Raw genomic sequence first — 16,885 nt, forward strand, 5'->3', positions numbered from 1 at the left:
CCTGAGTTTAAAGACAATCCCGGCAAATTACTGTCCCGGACCGTGTCCCGGTAACTGCCATATTTAATTGTATCTGTGGCCTGAGAATGCAGATACAATTGAATATTATGGCAGGGAGCCGGCTCCCTGCTCTGCCATTCACTAAGTTACAGGCCACGTTAGTCTCCAGGGGACACTGTGGCATTATCTCCAGGGAGTAGTGTGTGTCAATATGTATAAGGGGCAGTATAGGGCACCATCTCTACAAGGGGCACTATCTAGGCTGTTTTTTGCACTACCAGTGGCGGTCAGCACATATCGCCTAGCCCTAGTGATAAAGAGAGACAGCACCTGCCTGTATATGACCAGAGATATACTAGCCTCCAAAGTAGTGGTTAGCCAATCTAGTGCAGAAATTAGTTAGTTTATTTGTATGCAAATTCTAGGAAGAAAGCCATGCCCAATTAGTCACACCCACCATATAAACCACACCCTATAAGCCACACCCACCTGATAAGCCACACCCCAAGTGCCCCCAGAAGAAAGAAAAAAAATCTAATGGCAACTATGGTCTCCCTGCTGACAACCCCAAAGACCATGCTGTGCACTGTACATAGATCCCTTCATGGCCATGTAGCCCGCGAGCTGCTTACATAGAAGTATATATACAGTAAGGCCCTGTTCACACTGAGTTTTTTGCAGGAGGAAAATTCTGCCTCAAAATTCAGTTTGGAATTTTGAGGCAGATTCTCATCTGCCCGCACGCCGTTTGCCGCGTATTTTGCAGCATTTTTCGATCGCGCCCATTGAGTGCCATGGGCAAAAACGCCGCAAAATACGCTTTCTCTGCCTTCCATTGATGCCAATGGGAGGTCAGAGGCATAAACGCCCGAAGATGGGTCATGTTGCTTCTTTCAACCGCAAGCGGTTTTTACCTCTCGCGGTAAAAAACGCGTCCGTCTCCCATTGAAATCAATGGGAGACATTTACGGCCGTTTTTTGACGCGTTTTCCGACGCGGTTTCCGCGTAAAAAAAACTGTGAAAAGGGCCTTAGCGTTACACAATAGGCTGATTTTATAGCACGCTACAATGATCACGCGTGCATCTGGTTCAGATAATAAGCACATTTGAGCATAAACTCAAGGAACCGGGAAGGATGGGGCTCCGTGATGTAGATCCATCATTGACCGTCATCAGCCGACTCCACCTGGTTCGCGATCAGAATGGTTTCGAAATAAGACACGAGACACACAGCAGCGTTTCTTTGAAATATTTTTATATTCTTCATAAAAAGCAAACTTCAGGACATAAGGACAATTCTTTAAACCATAAAGCGGTACTGAAAAAACAAAAAAGAACATTTACAATCTGTCCACCCACCCCAGAGCCACTGCTATACTACAAGAGCAAAAAGTTACAATTAATGCAACCTATGACAGACCGATGCAGAGAGGTCATGGGAAAAATATTGGCACATTGACACACGGCAGCCATCTTGTGGGCTATACCAATATTCAGCTCCCCCACTCCCATAACTAGAAAGATTTGACATTCAGGAGTCTGAAAAAGCTGGATGACAACTCATATATATGTAATAGTGGTTAGATTAGATGTCACTCAGCTTTTACAAAAATGAACGAAGGAAAAGCTGAATAGAATTTAAAGAAGTTTTCCAGTCCCGAAGAACTGATGGCCTATCCTCAAGATATGCAATCAATACCTGATCGGTCGGGGTCTGACTCCTCCCACCCCGGCCGATCAACAGTTTTAAAAAGGAGCAGCAGCGCTCGTACGAGCGCTGCTTTCCCTTAATTTCTACTTACTGTGATTTGTCGACACGCTTGTAGCGGCGGTTCACAGTATTACAGCTTTCTCCCATGGACGTGAACAGGCGAAGGCTGTAATACCGTGAACCGCCGCTACAAGCGTGTCGACGATTCAGTGAGCAAGTACAAATGAAGTAGAAGCAGCGCCGCAGCCCCTTCAAAACAGCTGATCGGCGGCGGTGTCAGGAGTCGGACACAGACTTGTCAGCTATTGATGGCCTATCCTAAAGGATGGATCATCAATTTTTGGGGACTGGAAAACCCCTTTAACAAGTTAACCGTAGAGGTTTTATTTTGAGGGAATGCTCCTACTGGTCGAGGCCATAAGATGGCTGACCAGTATAGTCCTATATTTTGCAGAAGTAACCCGTAAAAGCTTCCTATAGCACATAGTATAAATGCTTTAAAGGAACGATCCATGCAAAGGCCTCATTTCTCAACATGTCTAACAGTAAATCTGTCTTTGTTGCCCATAGCAACCAATCGGAGCTCTGCTTTCATATGCAGTTTAAAAAATGTAAGCGGAGCTCTGATTGGTTGCTATGGACATAAAGGATAGCTTTAGGCCCTGTTCACACAGAGTTTTTTTGCAGTAGTAAATTTGACCTACCTGCACGCGGTTTGCCGCATTTTTCGGCCGCGTCACGGGTAAAAGGGGCAGCGAAAACCGCTTTTTCTGCTTCCCATTGACGTCAATGGGAGGTCAGAGACGTATAGAGAACCTTTCACCTGCCCATACATGTGCAGCATGTAACAGGCAAGGCTGTACAAACAAACCCTGGGGCACTTTACATTTTTTTCCTATCTTCCTGCGTTATTTAGATATCGGTGCCATTATATTTGGCGCCCGATATTTAAAATAACCCCCAGAACTGCCAATGGGGCGTGTAATTGGCAAGGGGGCGTGTAACATGGCACGCTCTAACTCACCCACGAGAGATCACACAGTCTTGTTCAGCTCGCCTGCCAAGAGCTAAAGCTTGCGCGCGCATGCTCGCACAGCTCCGAACACACGCTCTCCCCTCTCCAGCACTTGCTGTGACGCTATCCGTAGCTGGTTGGACAGTGTCACAGCGATTTTGTGTCACACGCCCCCATTGCCAATTACACGCCCCATTGATCGTTCAGGGGGTTCTTTAAATATCGGGCGTCAAATATAAACGGCACCGATATCAAAATAACGGAGGAAAATAGGAAAAAAAAAAATGTAAAGTGCCCCAGGGTTTGTACAGCCCTGCCTGTTACATGCTGCACATGCATGGGCAGGTAAAATGTTCTCTTCAAACGCCCGAGGAGAAGACATGTCGCTTTTTTCCCCGCAAGTGTTTTTTACCGCTCACGGGAAAAACGTCTCCCATTGAAATCAATGGGAGGAGATTTCAAACATTTTTGGCTCGGTTTCCGCGCAAAAAAAAAAACGCTGTATGGACTTTTCCTTACTGTTAGGCCACTTTCACACGGTAGTACTTTACTTCAGTATTCGGACGCAAAAACCAGGAGAGGTGCAAATATTTCCATTATACTTTCGCTCAGCGTAGGTTTAATTCCTGGTTTTGGCTTCCAACTCCTGTTATGTGAAAGCGGCCATCGACAGTTTTGATAAATGATGCCAAATTTTACATGAGTTTTATCAAAAGTGGTGAAAAGGAAAAGCGGAGGAGTTGCCCATGGCAACCAATCAGATTCCACCTTTCATTTTTCAGAAACCTTTTAGAGAATGAAAGCAGCCACCTGATTGGTTGTCATGGGCAACTACTCCACTTTTCTTTTTCACCAGTTTTGATAGATCTCCCCCATTGTTTAGCCACTGTTTAGCCTAGTGCAGAGCCTGCAGGGGCAAGGCATGACACAAGTACTCTATCTTATATCCTGGGTCATGTACCCCCCCCCCCCCCCCTCCGAGGCCTTGCATTAGGAAGAACACTGTATAAGGTTTGTGCAGAGTGTTCCTTTAATGACAGAGTGAATAAATAGTAAAGTCATATGCCATGTCCAGAAGTGTAGTTTAGCTCCTGGGCACCACAACCATCATATAGTGCCGTTTATAGTGCTGCGGTCATGGTGCAGGGACCAGGGGCAGTCTCTGCACCTAGAAATAATTACATCACTGGCCATATCTAAACTTGTGGTGGCAGATCTGTACCAAATATCTGCCAATATCCTATCTGTGGCGGTATGCGACATTGCTGCTGTGGTGGTACTACTCACCACTTCTCTAGGTAGTCCGGACAATGACTTTGCAGGTCTCTACATCACCTAGGAATTAGCCGATGTATTTTACCTAATGCAATAGTCATGGTTTCAGATCGGATACACAGTCAGCAGAGCCGGACGGTTGTCCAGTACTCTGATTTGCCAGGTCCCAAGCTGGGTACTCCTATTACAGAAACATCCCTAAACTAGCATTCAACTCGATTTAAAGGGGTATTCCACCTTTAATTATCTCTTTTGGGATGTCACTGAAAGAGGGGGCCCCAGAATTCAGTAAAGGACCGGATCCCGTTCACAGATTTCCATAATAAACTCCACTACAGCTCTCCTTCAGAAGTGCAATATGCCGCCTTGTTGTACAAGTATTTGACATGTCACAAGATACATAAAGATGGGATAACCCTTTAAGTTAGTCCCTAAAGCATAGGTCTATCCTTCAACACCATTTTACACATTGTATAGATGCAATCTACATAAAAAGTTGAGTCACTGTGTACATTTATGACATTACTTATCCTGTACTGATCCTGAGTTACATGCTGTATTATACTCCAGAGCTGCACTCACTATTCTGCAGGTGGAGTCACTGTGTACATACATTACATTACTTATCCTGCATCGATCCAAAGTTACAGCCTTTATTATACTCCAGAGCTGCTTGCCATTGGAAACAGTCAGCAAGCTTGTCGTCAGACACACCTATAACAGCTTAGCGGAGCTTACATTATAATAGAGGGGCAAAATCAGTATTACCAACATCATAATATTGTTTAGAGCCGGATATACAGATGCCACTTTCTAGAATGCACATCACCAAAAGACACTTTGCTTGTTCAGGGTCTACTGTTAGAGGGATTGCTGCTTGTTTTCAGCTCTGAAGCCTACAGTGACTCCACCAGCAGAATTGCAAATGCAGCTCTGGAGTGTAATACCGGCTGTATCTCAGGATCAGTACAGGATAAATAATGTCATGTATTTCCAAAATGATGCCACTTTTTATGTAGATTAATTCTATATGTAAACAAAAAAAACAAAAAAAAAAAAAAGGTGTTTATTGGCTGCAGTTCCTTCACTCAGCCTATAGGTAGCAATCAAATCTATTTTTAGTTTTTTTTTAAATAACCCTCGACTGATGAGTAATCAGCAAAAAGGAGCACATTCAGTGTATTAAATACCAAAAAAAAAATAAATCTAAATAAAATAAATATATATATATTGCTACCTCTCCTTTACCAGCCTGTACTGCTGCAACACTGCACTCGTCTTCTACAACCATTTAGAAAGCAAAATATACAACATACGTACTGTACAGTTCTTAAAGCAACGCTAAATAATATACATACAAGGACCGAGAAAAAGAATCCTGCTTCTTCAAAAGTGCTCCGTCGAAATATACTTCAAACATCAAATATACACAGTCATACTTCGAGATTCTTCACTCATATAAATACAGAAATAACTTCAATATCAGCGTGGAGACAAGTAAGTACACCCCAATAAGCATAAAAAGCCGACACAATCCAGCACATCTTCCATCTGGCTATGATACCCCACAGGTAACCGGATTATTGGACAACCTACGCCCTAGTGAAAATCCGGATGTATCACATTCGCTAGAAATGCAGGTAGAGCATATGAGATTTGCCACCAGCATCTTCAGTCCAGGGCTCGATGGCTGCCATTCCCTGGAGGATAACTTGGTATGAACGAAGGCCTCATGCACACGTCAGTATTTTGCTTCAGTATTTGGAAGTCAAAACCAGGAGTGGGTCCAAAACACGGAAGAGGTGCAAATCTTTCCATCATAGGTTCCCTCGGTTTATGTTCCACTGCTGGTTTTGGCTTCCAAATACTGACGTGTGCATGAGGCCTTAGCTTTTTTTTTTATTTTACACACAAATGTTTCTAGATGCAGCCTGTAGGGGGCGTTGTGTCACACTTTGAGCCAGTATCACTTCCTGTGCGGTGCCAGAGATAGGGCAAGACGGCTGCTGCCAGTAAAAAAAAAAAATAGATGGCCTTTCCTCAGGATAGGCCATCAATAGCTGAACGGTCGGGGTGCAACTCCCGGGGCCCCCGCCGATCAGCTGTTTTGAAGGGGGTGCAGCACTCGTATGACTGCTGCTTCCCCTTCATTTCTACTTGCTCACTGTGAATAACACGCATGCTGCGGAGATTCACAGGTATTGTAGCCGCCTTCTCCTATTGGAGTGAATGGGAGAAAAGGCTGCAATACCTGTGAATCACCACTAAATGGGTGTCGGCGATTCACAGTGAGCAAGCAGAAATGACGGGGAAGCAGCGCTCGTACGAAAACAGACGATTGCCGGGGGTCCCGGGAGTAGATCAGATAGGATAGGGCATACATTTTTACTAGCTGGAAAACCCATTTAAAAGGCGTTACGTGGGGACCAAAAATTTTTATACAGTATACTCGCTAATATACATTGCGCTCCTCTATGTACTCGTTGTACTACTGCTTGTACATAGAGTACAGCGGGGCCGGTCACATGACGAAGAGTCATATCGTCATCAAAGAAGGCTGTGTGACTAGACTTCCGGTCCCCCCGGCAGCACTATATATATAAAAAAAAAATATAAAAAACCTCAGATTTAACGTGACAGCGGACCGGAATGTATATTAGAGCGTGTATTCACATACTGCAGGGACTACACTGATAATAATTTGTGGTCCTTGCATAACCCCTTTAAGTACTGTAGTGAGGATTTACTACTATAGTAGACAGGGAATGAAATGCTTCGATGACCACAGTGTTCCCCCATGTCACAGGAAACACAGAGACCGCTCTACAGTGTGTGTGGGCCCCAGAAAAAAAAGTTCCAAGTATCTCAGCTTCCTGGACCGCTTTGAGAATTATGGACTTTATGTTAAAGGTTTTTTTCCAGGACCTAAATATTGAAGGCCGTCAATATTTGATCAGTGGAGGTCTAATCATCGGGACCCCACCGATCAACAAAATGAAGCGGCCGCAGCACAGAGATAGCTCTAAAGTGAGAGGGCCCCAGAAAACAGCTCCATGTATCTCAGCTTCCTGGACTTCTAGGAGAATGGTGGACTTTATGTTTAAGGGTTTTTCCGGTATCTAAACATTGATGGCCTATTCTTAGGATAGGCCTCCAATGCTTGATAAGTGGTGGTCTGACCCTCGGGACTCCCGCCTATCAACAGAATGAAGGGGCTCCGATGCTCCAGCGTGCACCACACCACCTTTTTATTTTTATTTACACAGGAACGGTCCCGTCATACACGTGTAGCTCTGCATGGTACTGCAGTTTAGACCCATTTACTGTCCAAGGCATAGCCACCCGTAAGGACAAGCCGTTGTGCATGTGCCCCTTCATTCTGAAATCGGGCAGGGTTCCCGGGGCCGGACCCCCATCCATTGTAAAAGAGTGCTAGGTCACATCACAGATGCAGATGGCTGGTTTGTAACAAAATTTGAGTTCTTCCTTGGTGTCTTATCCTTTCCATGAGGAGAGTCTTGGTGGCTCCATCGCTGATCTACCATCTTAGAATCGGTAACTGTGGCAAGGAGCTGAGTCAGGTATTATACAAAGTTCTCCTAACCATAGAGCAGGGCCGCAATGGTCACTACATTTACTTATTGCTGGTAATTTCCATACTGACCCTGTTGGGAAAGAAATATAAACACAAGAGTTGTTATCATGGTTGTAGTAGGAGAAGTAAAGCTGACCAAGCCGGGTCTGGATAAGGCCCAACTTGAAATCGGTTAAAAATTCTGTGCCGATTCATTTCTTAATATAGCTTTATAGTAGTCAGAGCGCTGTTTTTCAAATCCCCTGTAAAGTCATAGATTTAAGCCACCACTAGAGGGAGCTAATGGCATACCCCCTAAATAAAAACAGTATGCAGTAAGCGCCCTCTAGTGGTGACTGAAGCAGCCAAAAGTTTATCGTTAAACCCTAGGAAAGGACTTCAAAAAAAATTTCTACGCCAGTTTTCTGGTGTAGAAAAGTTTTAATCGGCACAAGTCATAATTTTCAGAAAAACCAGCGACTTCTTTGCCATTTCCACTGCTCAAGGCACGGTTTTAAATGTGGGCATGGACGAGCTGAAGGGGCGGGGCCACCCACGGAACGACACATTTACTATCACGCAAATCTATGCCAGCTAGGAGCGTAAATTTCCCACTGACTCACAGCCAGCCAGAGATGAGCCTAATATAATATAAGGGGTGCGCCACTTAATAAATTGGGCACATTTTACTCCAGCGCTATTAACACTGGGATTGGTGTGAAAAGACTGCTATGAAGATATATTAAGTCGTAAACTGAATTTTGGATCTAAAAAACAAGATGATGATAAAAGAGGGACATCACTTTATTATTGGACGCAGATACTTTCCAAACGTGGTGAAAAATCTCTATCGGATGCCCAGATATCATTAAGAGAGACACTCCCATTCATTTTTCTTTATTTGCGACACCCGTTTGTAAAGTACACCCGGTAAAAGGTAGGGAAGGTCATCCTCTTACCGGGCGCAATTATGTCACGTGACCGCACGGTGACCGGCCAATTCTTAGAGCGCCTGCTATGTGGACCGGAAGTCTCTTTCACTATACATTCCTATGGGACGCTCAATGAGTTCACAGGAACGCATGGTGAAAGACACTTCACCGGCGGTCACATGACATAATTGCAATCATGATATTTTGGCAACAGAGCGCCTGGTAAAAGGATGACCTACCCACCCTACCTTTCACTGGGTATACTTTACAAACAGGGGCCACAATATTAGAAAAAAATAAATATTTTATATATATATAATAGAAACCGACAAAAGAAAAAAAAATCCAATAAAAGACATAGAGGAAGAGGTAAATTACAGATTCTCCTTCTCACCAACCTCCGATCTGGGGTCAGACTGGCCCACCCACCAAAGGATCCTCCTAAGAGCCCAGGCTCTGACACAGGAGTCAATCACTTGCCACTGGGGTCTATTAAAAGACGTGCACGTGATCTGTACAGATGGTGGGCCCAAGTAAAACTCAGCCCGGGACTGCTCAGATCAATTCTCTGGCTGGGAAGAAGGGGACTATAGCAGGACCACTGCTCCGCCCCTTAACAGCTAAGCCCAGCCCCCAGATATGAATAAAGGATTAGGAGAACACGGACCTTTAATTTCTACCGGATTTCCCAGAAACGGAAGGAAAAAAAAAAAAAAATAATAACATTTGCTAAATGAGATGGGATACAGAATGGACACTTGAAATATAGGGAGTGGTGTCAAAGTATAAGATCTTGGCGGGGGTGAAAACATATTGGTAAGAATGCGTATACTACCTGCTCGTAGCCATAGGGCCTCTGTTGTTGGGCAGATGACGCGGTCTGTGGTGCCCGGTAGCTGGAGTAGGGTTGGGTCTGGCCTTGCTGGTAAGTCGTATATTGTGTAGTAGAGCCCTGTGCTGGGACTGAAATACAGAACACATTTTATTACATGAGGTGTATAACATGCAGAGTTGGGCTTGCAACTTATTTTGTACATATGCAAGACCAAAAAAAATGAAACAGGAAAAAGGACGTCAACCCTGCAAAAACAGAGACAGGTTGCCCTGATGAGGTCAATGGCACCGAGCCATTTAAAGTGGAATTCTAGTCGATGGGCGTGGCTTGGCGCGCAACGGGAGCAGTCGCATGACTTGAGAGCTCCGCTGTGGTTCCGTGCTATACTGATCCTGTGACTATCCTGATCGTTCCTTACCTTCATTATTACGTCCCGGAGATCCAGGCAGCAGTCGGGTGGTAAGAGTGGAGTTATGGGCCCCACGAGAGGTCAATCGGCCGCGGAAAAGCTACAGAGTTATGCCCGGGAAGAAATCAAAGATGGCGGCCGTGCTTCCCTGCAGCAGCGCTCAAAGGGCAGTGAGACGCCTGGCGGGTCGACTTCTTCCTCAGCGGTGGTGGAGGAGACAGAACCGGAACCTACTCCGACAGAGGTGATGAACAAACTCCTGGCAGCCATATCAGCATGCAAGACCTCGCTGACTGGTAAGATGGAGGAGGTGAAAATTGATATAGGCCTCATAAGGCAAGATATGCAGACCCTGAGAGAAAGAGTGACACATGTGGAGGACAGAGTGTCTGGGGTGGAAGACAGGATGGCGGCCATGCCTCGTGCGATTACAGATCTGGAATCCATGACGGAGTTATTAAAACAAAAAAATGATGATCTGGAAAATAGGCTGCGTCGGAATAATATCCGGATAATAGGAATGCCTGAGAAATCGGAGGGCCAAGATCCGGGCGAATTCATATCTAAGTGGTTGAAAGAGATAATGCCAGATGCACCTTACTCGCAGGCCTTTGCAGTAGAAAGGGCGCACAGAGTGCCGGCAAGACCGCCTCCACCTGGGGCTCCTCCGAGGCCGATGTTGGCCAGGTTGCTTAATTGTAACGACAGGGACATGATCCTGCGTCAAGCCCGCCGACTGCAAGGTATTAAATATAATGGCGTTGCTATATCCATATTCCCGGACTTCTCGGCTGATCTGCAAAAGCGCAGAGCTACGTTTATGGCGGTGAAAAGGCGGCTGAGGGATCTCAATATCCCATATTCTATGGCGTATCCTGCAAGGCTGCGGGTAGTGGATAACGACCGTTCTATCTTTTTTAACTCTCCGCTGGAAGCCGACGACTGGGTGAGAGGGAGGAGATCGCCCCGCCGCGTGTGACCCCTTTGGAGGGGGAGGTTGGAAAGTGCTGGAAGTTAAGATGATGCTGGAGTTTCTTCTGCGCCTGATGCAGGCTAAAAGGTTTCTTTTGCTGGTTGATCTCCTGTGTTTAAGGAGGGATTCCAATGTTATGGTACACCCAATTTGAAGTCTTATTCGGCGGGTGAATGGTTCCGGAGGCCCTGGAAGAGGGGCATTCTTCTCCGCCCCATTTCATTTGAATGGACTGTCGGGACTTTCATTCTGTTACCATTCGGTTCATGGAGCTTGGCCTATAGTGGGAAGGAGTGATCCGGCCGAAGTAAGAAGGGGCCCCAGTTGAAGGACTGCAGGAGAGATCCGGGTATATGCGCAGGACGCATATTACGTTTAAACATTGCTGATATATTGTTTAAACTGCTGCTGGAGTTATTATCCTCCTGTACGAAGTTATGGAAAGGGCTTAAAATGTATTATGGTGTTTGAAGGTGTAGATAGGGAAGGATACGTTAATGCTGCCTAATAGCACGGGGCCTTCCCCGTTACTCTTTGGTGCCACGAGGAGGGCATGATTCGGCAATGGCCTATGTGTCATCGCGCATTGTCGATACAATTTACTGTTTATATGTTAGTTCTGTTGTCTATGTTTTTAATGCCGTATTTAGGCGAAATTATACTCATTTATGAATACAAATGTCTAAAAAGTCATAAAGTACACAGAAGGTGGGGAAAGGTCACTAGGGAAAGTATATGGTTAATATGCAGGAGTCGGGAGCCATCTTCCCTCCGAGGCAAACATAGTTTCCGGCCTCATTAATGGCGTCTATATCGATTGTGTCTTGGAATGTCCGGGGGCTGGGTACCCCGAGGAAAAGGGCAGCCATTTTTGCATGTATCCGTAAATTTAATCCCTCTATAATATGTCTGCAAGAGACGCATTTAATCCCAGACAAGGCGAGATTATTGCGTAGACCCTGGATCCAATGGTCCTCACACTCTTTCCATACGTCCTACTCCAGGGGGGTATCGGTATTAATCCACAAATCTCTGAGGTGGGAGGCGGTTAAGGTTAAAGTGGATAAGGAAGGTAGATATGTGTTCATACATGCTTACATCGACACTATACCATTTGTATTGTTGGGCCTATATGTTCCTCCTCCGGCAAATATACGAATTTTACATGAGGCTGCCGCATTTGCTGCCGCTTACCCACAAGCTACGGTACTGGGCATGGGGGACCTTAACATGGTCATGGATCCCAAATGCGATAGATTTAGAGGTGTGATGGATGGTGGGGATACATCGGTGTCTCCAACAGAGTTGAATTTGCTATTTCAAGAAATGGGTTGGTTAGATATATTTAGGTGCAAACATCCGAATGTAAAGGTGTACTCATGTCATTCTATCGGTAGGAATTCCTTGTCTCGTATAGATTATATCTTTGGGAACGCTCTAATGGTCCCGATGGTAACGGATGTGTCTTATGAAGTAAGGGGAGTGTCAGATCACTCTCCGATGGTTGCACGTTTCATTCACCCAGGGCCTGTGAGGACTGGTAGTTGGAAAATTCATCCATTCTGGCTTACCCTGATAGGGCCGCAGGATCGCATACCAGATCAACTGGAGGTTTTTCAGGATACTAATAACTCGTGTGATAATCTTAATATTTTATGGGATACCCTGAAGGCCTACCTTAGAGGCTGCTTGCGATCTACAATCTCCTACATAAAAAGGGAAGCGGCAAAGGAAGAGGGTCAGTTGGCACAGCAATGTGAAACATTGGAGCGCGAGTATATAGGAAACCCATCTGAAGCGAATAAACATGCATGGCTGACGATGGGCCGCAAATACTTATTATTACTACAAGAAAAAGCTGATAGGAAATTGTTTTTTGCTCGGCAGACCTATTTTGAATTGGGAAACCAATCAAGTAAATTGCTAGCTCATTTAATACACCACAGTTCTCAGAGCTCAGCAATATTAAAGGTTAAAGACAGTCAAGGCCGTGAGCTGACCGATACCCCTAGTATAGCGGCTCGATTCACTCAATTCTATAGGGACCTATATTCCTCACAGCCTACGTATGATTGGTCCGAGTGTGTATCATACTTGGAGGACTTGGAATTCCCGCAGTTAGATGAGGCAGGCAGGGATATGTTAGAACTCGATATCACGGAAGATGAGGTTACGCAGGCATTAAGGGATATGTCAAAGGGTAAGGCATCGGGTCCAGACGGGATACCATTGGAGGTGTATCTTCGTTACTCTGACCAGCTCACTCCCCCATTATGCTCTATGTATTCTTATGCCCGGAGGGAGGGGAAATTACCGGACAGTTTCTATGATGCCACAATTGTAGTGTTACTAAAACCTGACAAAGACCCTAGTGAATGTAGTTCTTACCGCCCTATTTCATTACTGAATCTAGACTACAAGATACTTGCAAAGGTACTGGCAAATAGATTGAACAAGGTGATATTACAACTCATTCATTCGGATCAGGCAGGGTTTATGCCGGGGAGATCCACATCTGATAATATACGCAAGGTTCAAATTTTGACTCAAATAGGAGAGGCACTAAAGGAGGACTGGGCAATGGCATCTCTTGATGCGGCCAAGGCCTTCGATTCTGTTGAATGGGTGTATCTGTTTGAAGTATTACAGAGGTTTGGTTTTGGTCCGATATTCATTAAATGGGTAAAAATCTTGTATAAGGATCCGAGGGCACAAATTTTGATTAATGGTATAATGTCCCCTTATTTTCACCTCCGTAGAGGTACCAGGCAGGGGTGCCCTCTCTCCCCGCTTTTGTTTGCAATAGCTATTGAGCCTTTAGCGATACGTGTAAGAACGCACTCAGAATATAGGGGAATAGTGGTGGGAGCACGAGAGGAGAGGATTAGTTTGTACGCCGATGATGTGATATTGTATATGTCATACCCGAGAGACAACTTGGGGCTAGCTATTGAAATCCTGAACCAATTCGGTAGATTTTCTGGCCTACATGTTAATTGGAACAAATCATTTTTCATGCCCTTGAAGGAAGTGGGGTGGGCGGAAGCTGAGCACGGCCTGCAGGTAGTGTCGTCCTTTAAATATCTGGGTATTATCATAAACAGAGATCATAGGTATGACCGAATCACCAACATACTGCCTCTGTTAGACTATATCAGGCTCAAATTCAAGGTGTGGGGGGCACTTCCACTGGCAGTGACGGGTCGTGTAAATTTAATTAAAATGGTTATTCTCCCAAAATGTCTGTATGTTCTGGAGCACGCAGCCATACCGGTATATAAGGCCTTTTTTAAAACCCTACATGCATTATTCCCGGCTTTTATATGGGGATCCAATAGATCCAAACTTAGTTTGGCTACTCTGCAGAGACCCAAGCAGGAGGGGGGATTGGCACTACCGGATTTGTTTATGTACTATCTAGCTGGGCAGTTGAGATATTTACAGCTATGGACTGGGTCGGACCCGTTACCAATGAGGGAACAGCACCTCGCTGCATATTTGCATCTAGTGCACCTTTGGCCAGTGATAGAAAGCTCCCCGGGAACTTATAAAAGAATGCTCCCAATCCACAAGGCGGCCGTGCAGGCATGGACGGTGGCCAAACAAATTTATGCATATACGGATGTACAAGTGGACATGCCATTATGGGATAACCCCCTTCTTTCACATCTAATGGAGGGGCAGGCCCCCTCATTTTGGGATGGATTTGAGGTACATAGAATTGGGGATGTGTATAAGGATAATGTCCTTAAATCCTTTGCGCAAATGCAAGAGGACTTCCAAATTCCTAGGGAAAGTTTTTATAGATATCTGCAGCTGCGACATGCTCTCGCAAGTCAATACCCTAGGTCAGATCAAGAATTCTCACGATTCCCTTTGATTGGAGTTTTTAAATCGCAGGGCCCCCGGGGGCTGATCTCTGCGGTCTACACGGCCCTTATACATGCTAAACTGGCCAATGTCAAATTACCGGTAAAAGATAAATGGGAGAGCCTGATACCTGATCTGACAGAGGAGGAATGGGAGGATATACTTTCATCTCCTGTGTCTGTGTCACCGGCGGCAAATAACAAAATGATCCAATTAGCTATAGTTCATCAGAGTTATCTCACGCCGGTGAGATTGCATAGAATGGGCAGATATCCTAGCACTGAATGTCACAGGTGCCGTTTTCCCAGATCTGATTTCTGGCACATGATTTGGGATTGTCCAGTGGTGGCCTCCTTTTGGGGGGAGGTGTTGAAAGTGGTTGAGGAAGTGGTGAAGCAGCCGATCCCCTTTTCACCTAAGATCTGTCTATTTGGGGTGCTGCCTGAAGATCAATGGCCATTTCACATGCGTATTTTATTGCGCGAAGTGTTGTTTATGGCAAGGAAGACCATCGCACTTCGGTGGATGGATCAGAGACCTCCTAGGGTGATGAAATGGAAATCGCTGATCAATTCCATTATACCATATGAGCGAGTATTATATAAGAAAAGAGGGTGTGTTGGTAAATTTTATAAAATATGGCAGATTTGGTGTGATTCATCATGTACCCTGTATACTCCGAACAGATTCACAGACATGAGGGACCAGTTGATGCAGCATTGAGGAGGACGAGTGTTGCATGACTGGTTACTTATAAGATCTCTATATTTATATGGAACAAATCAAACTGACCTGGGAAAGTATTTTGCCCGTTGGGATGTTAGTGTGTTGTCTCTGAGGGCTAACTATGTGATCTATTGGGTTATGACATGTTAAAAACCACCATAGCTAATATGCATCTGTGTTAAATGTGTATGAATACATAAATGTGTTTATTTCCTGTCATGTACTATGGACGTTTGTATTGTACAATTCTTTCAATAAAACGAGTTTAAAAAAAAAAAAAAAAAGTGGAATTCTAGTCAAAGTGACCTCTTAAAATGTTATTGGTACATGTGAACGGCCAAATAGGCTTACACCCATGGCAGACGCAGGCTGTCCGGGAATGCTGGGAGTTGTAGTTTCCCCAACAGCAGGAAGGCCACTGGTCCCTGACTTGCGTCCAGGTTAAAGTCACCATATTTGATGCCCCACTTACCATATCCCTGCTGTTGCTGTCCCGCATAGTTCTGTTGATTGGAGTACTGCTGTTGCTGGGAGTATGCCTGTTGTTGACCGGTCCCCTGCTGATATCCGCTTTGCTGCTGGCTGTACTGGGCGTTTCCTGCTACATATTTAATAAATGAATGGATGGGTGTTGGTCACAATTCACACCTGGAAATCATAACTTAGGGTTATTAAATACGTTGATGCTTTTTTTTCCCTGACCTCCTTCATAGTAGTGCTGTGAGGAGTCATCGAACGTCCTGTCATAGCTCTGTTCACCATACGAGGATTGTTGGTACGTGTAGTCGCCATGTCCTAGATTAGAGAACAGCAGTGAGAGGGTATACAGCGCCCTCTATGGTATCAAAAGAGAACCACATCTAAAAGTACTAACCCTGCTTTTATTAAAGGATATTTTATTTTATTAAAGGATATGACATCTCATGTTTCTATTAAACAGACATACAGTAGCAGCATTGAGTTTGATACCGTAGAGCAGAGTTGAGTATGTCATTTGGCACAACACACTGACAATATAGTCGAGCTGAGGTCGCATGTTTGTGGTGGAATCGTGAGAAATAGAGGTCTAGTTATCTCACATGCATGGTCAGCATGAACAATATGAGATGCAGGGGGTATTAAAATATTAAAGGGGTTGTCTCACTAAGGGTCCCCTCACATAGACCGATGTGGGCCGTGTAAACGAGCGCCAATCAACGAGACAGCACGTTGATCAGCGCTCGTTTGCTCCTTTCACAAGGAGCACTGCATGGTGATGAGCGATTGTTACTACGATCGCTCATCCTCATACATGTCGATCATGTTGGCAGAGCATCTTCCGTTTACATAATATTTAATGTTGCATAAAAGACGTGATCAGCCGATGACGATCAGCTGATTTGCTCGTTCATCGGCTGATCATTGCCCTGTTTATACAGGGCAATGATCGGAAACAAGCATTTATAAAAACACTCGTTGCGCGATAATTGGCGCGTGTAAGAGTACCCCAAAGGCCCTGTTACACCGGTCGATTTTGGCAGGTGCAGCGAGCGCCGATCGACAAGATAGCTCGTTAATCGGCACT

The 16,885-nt window shown here is 45.0% G+C and overlaps 1 protein-coding gene across 2 annotated transcripts in view; it reads right to left on the bottom strand.

The window, feature by feature from the left end:
• Positions 1 to 2,613: 2,613 nt before the first annotated feature.
• Positions 2,614 to 16,885, bottom strand: part of SS18L1 (SS18L1 subunit of BAF chromatin remodeling complex) — a 30,467-nt gene continuing 16,195 nt past the window's right edge. The window contains exons 8-11 of one of the 2 annotated variants that reach the window (XM_075846124.1): positions 16,024 to 16,116; positions 15,794 to 15,919; positions 9,344 to 9,471; positions 2,614 to 7,667 (exon numbers count right to left, since the gene is read on the bottom strand). In XM_075846124.1, the coding sequence (XP_075702239.1) occupies positions 7,641 to 7,667; positions 9,344 to 9,471; positions 15,794 to 15,919; positions 16,024 to 16,116 (374 nt within the window). In that variant the 3' untranslated portion in view covers positions 2,614 to 7,640. Of the gene's footprint in view, positions 7,668 to 9,343; positions 9,472 to 15,793; positions 15,923 to 16,023; positions 16,117 to 16,885 lie in introns of both variants that reach the window. The other variant, XM_075846123.1, reaches the window with a different exon arrangement.

This window comes from Rhinoderma darwinii, chromosome 13, assembly GCF_050947455.1.
Source record: "Rhinoderma darwinii isolate aRhiDar2 chromosome 13, aRhiDar2.hap1, whole genome shotgun sequence".
NCBI classification, from domain to species: Eukaryota; Metazoa; Chordata; class Amphibia; order Anura; family Rhinodermatidae; genus Rhinoderma; species Rhinoderma darwinii.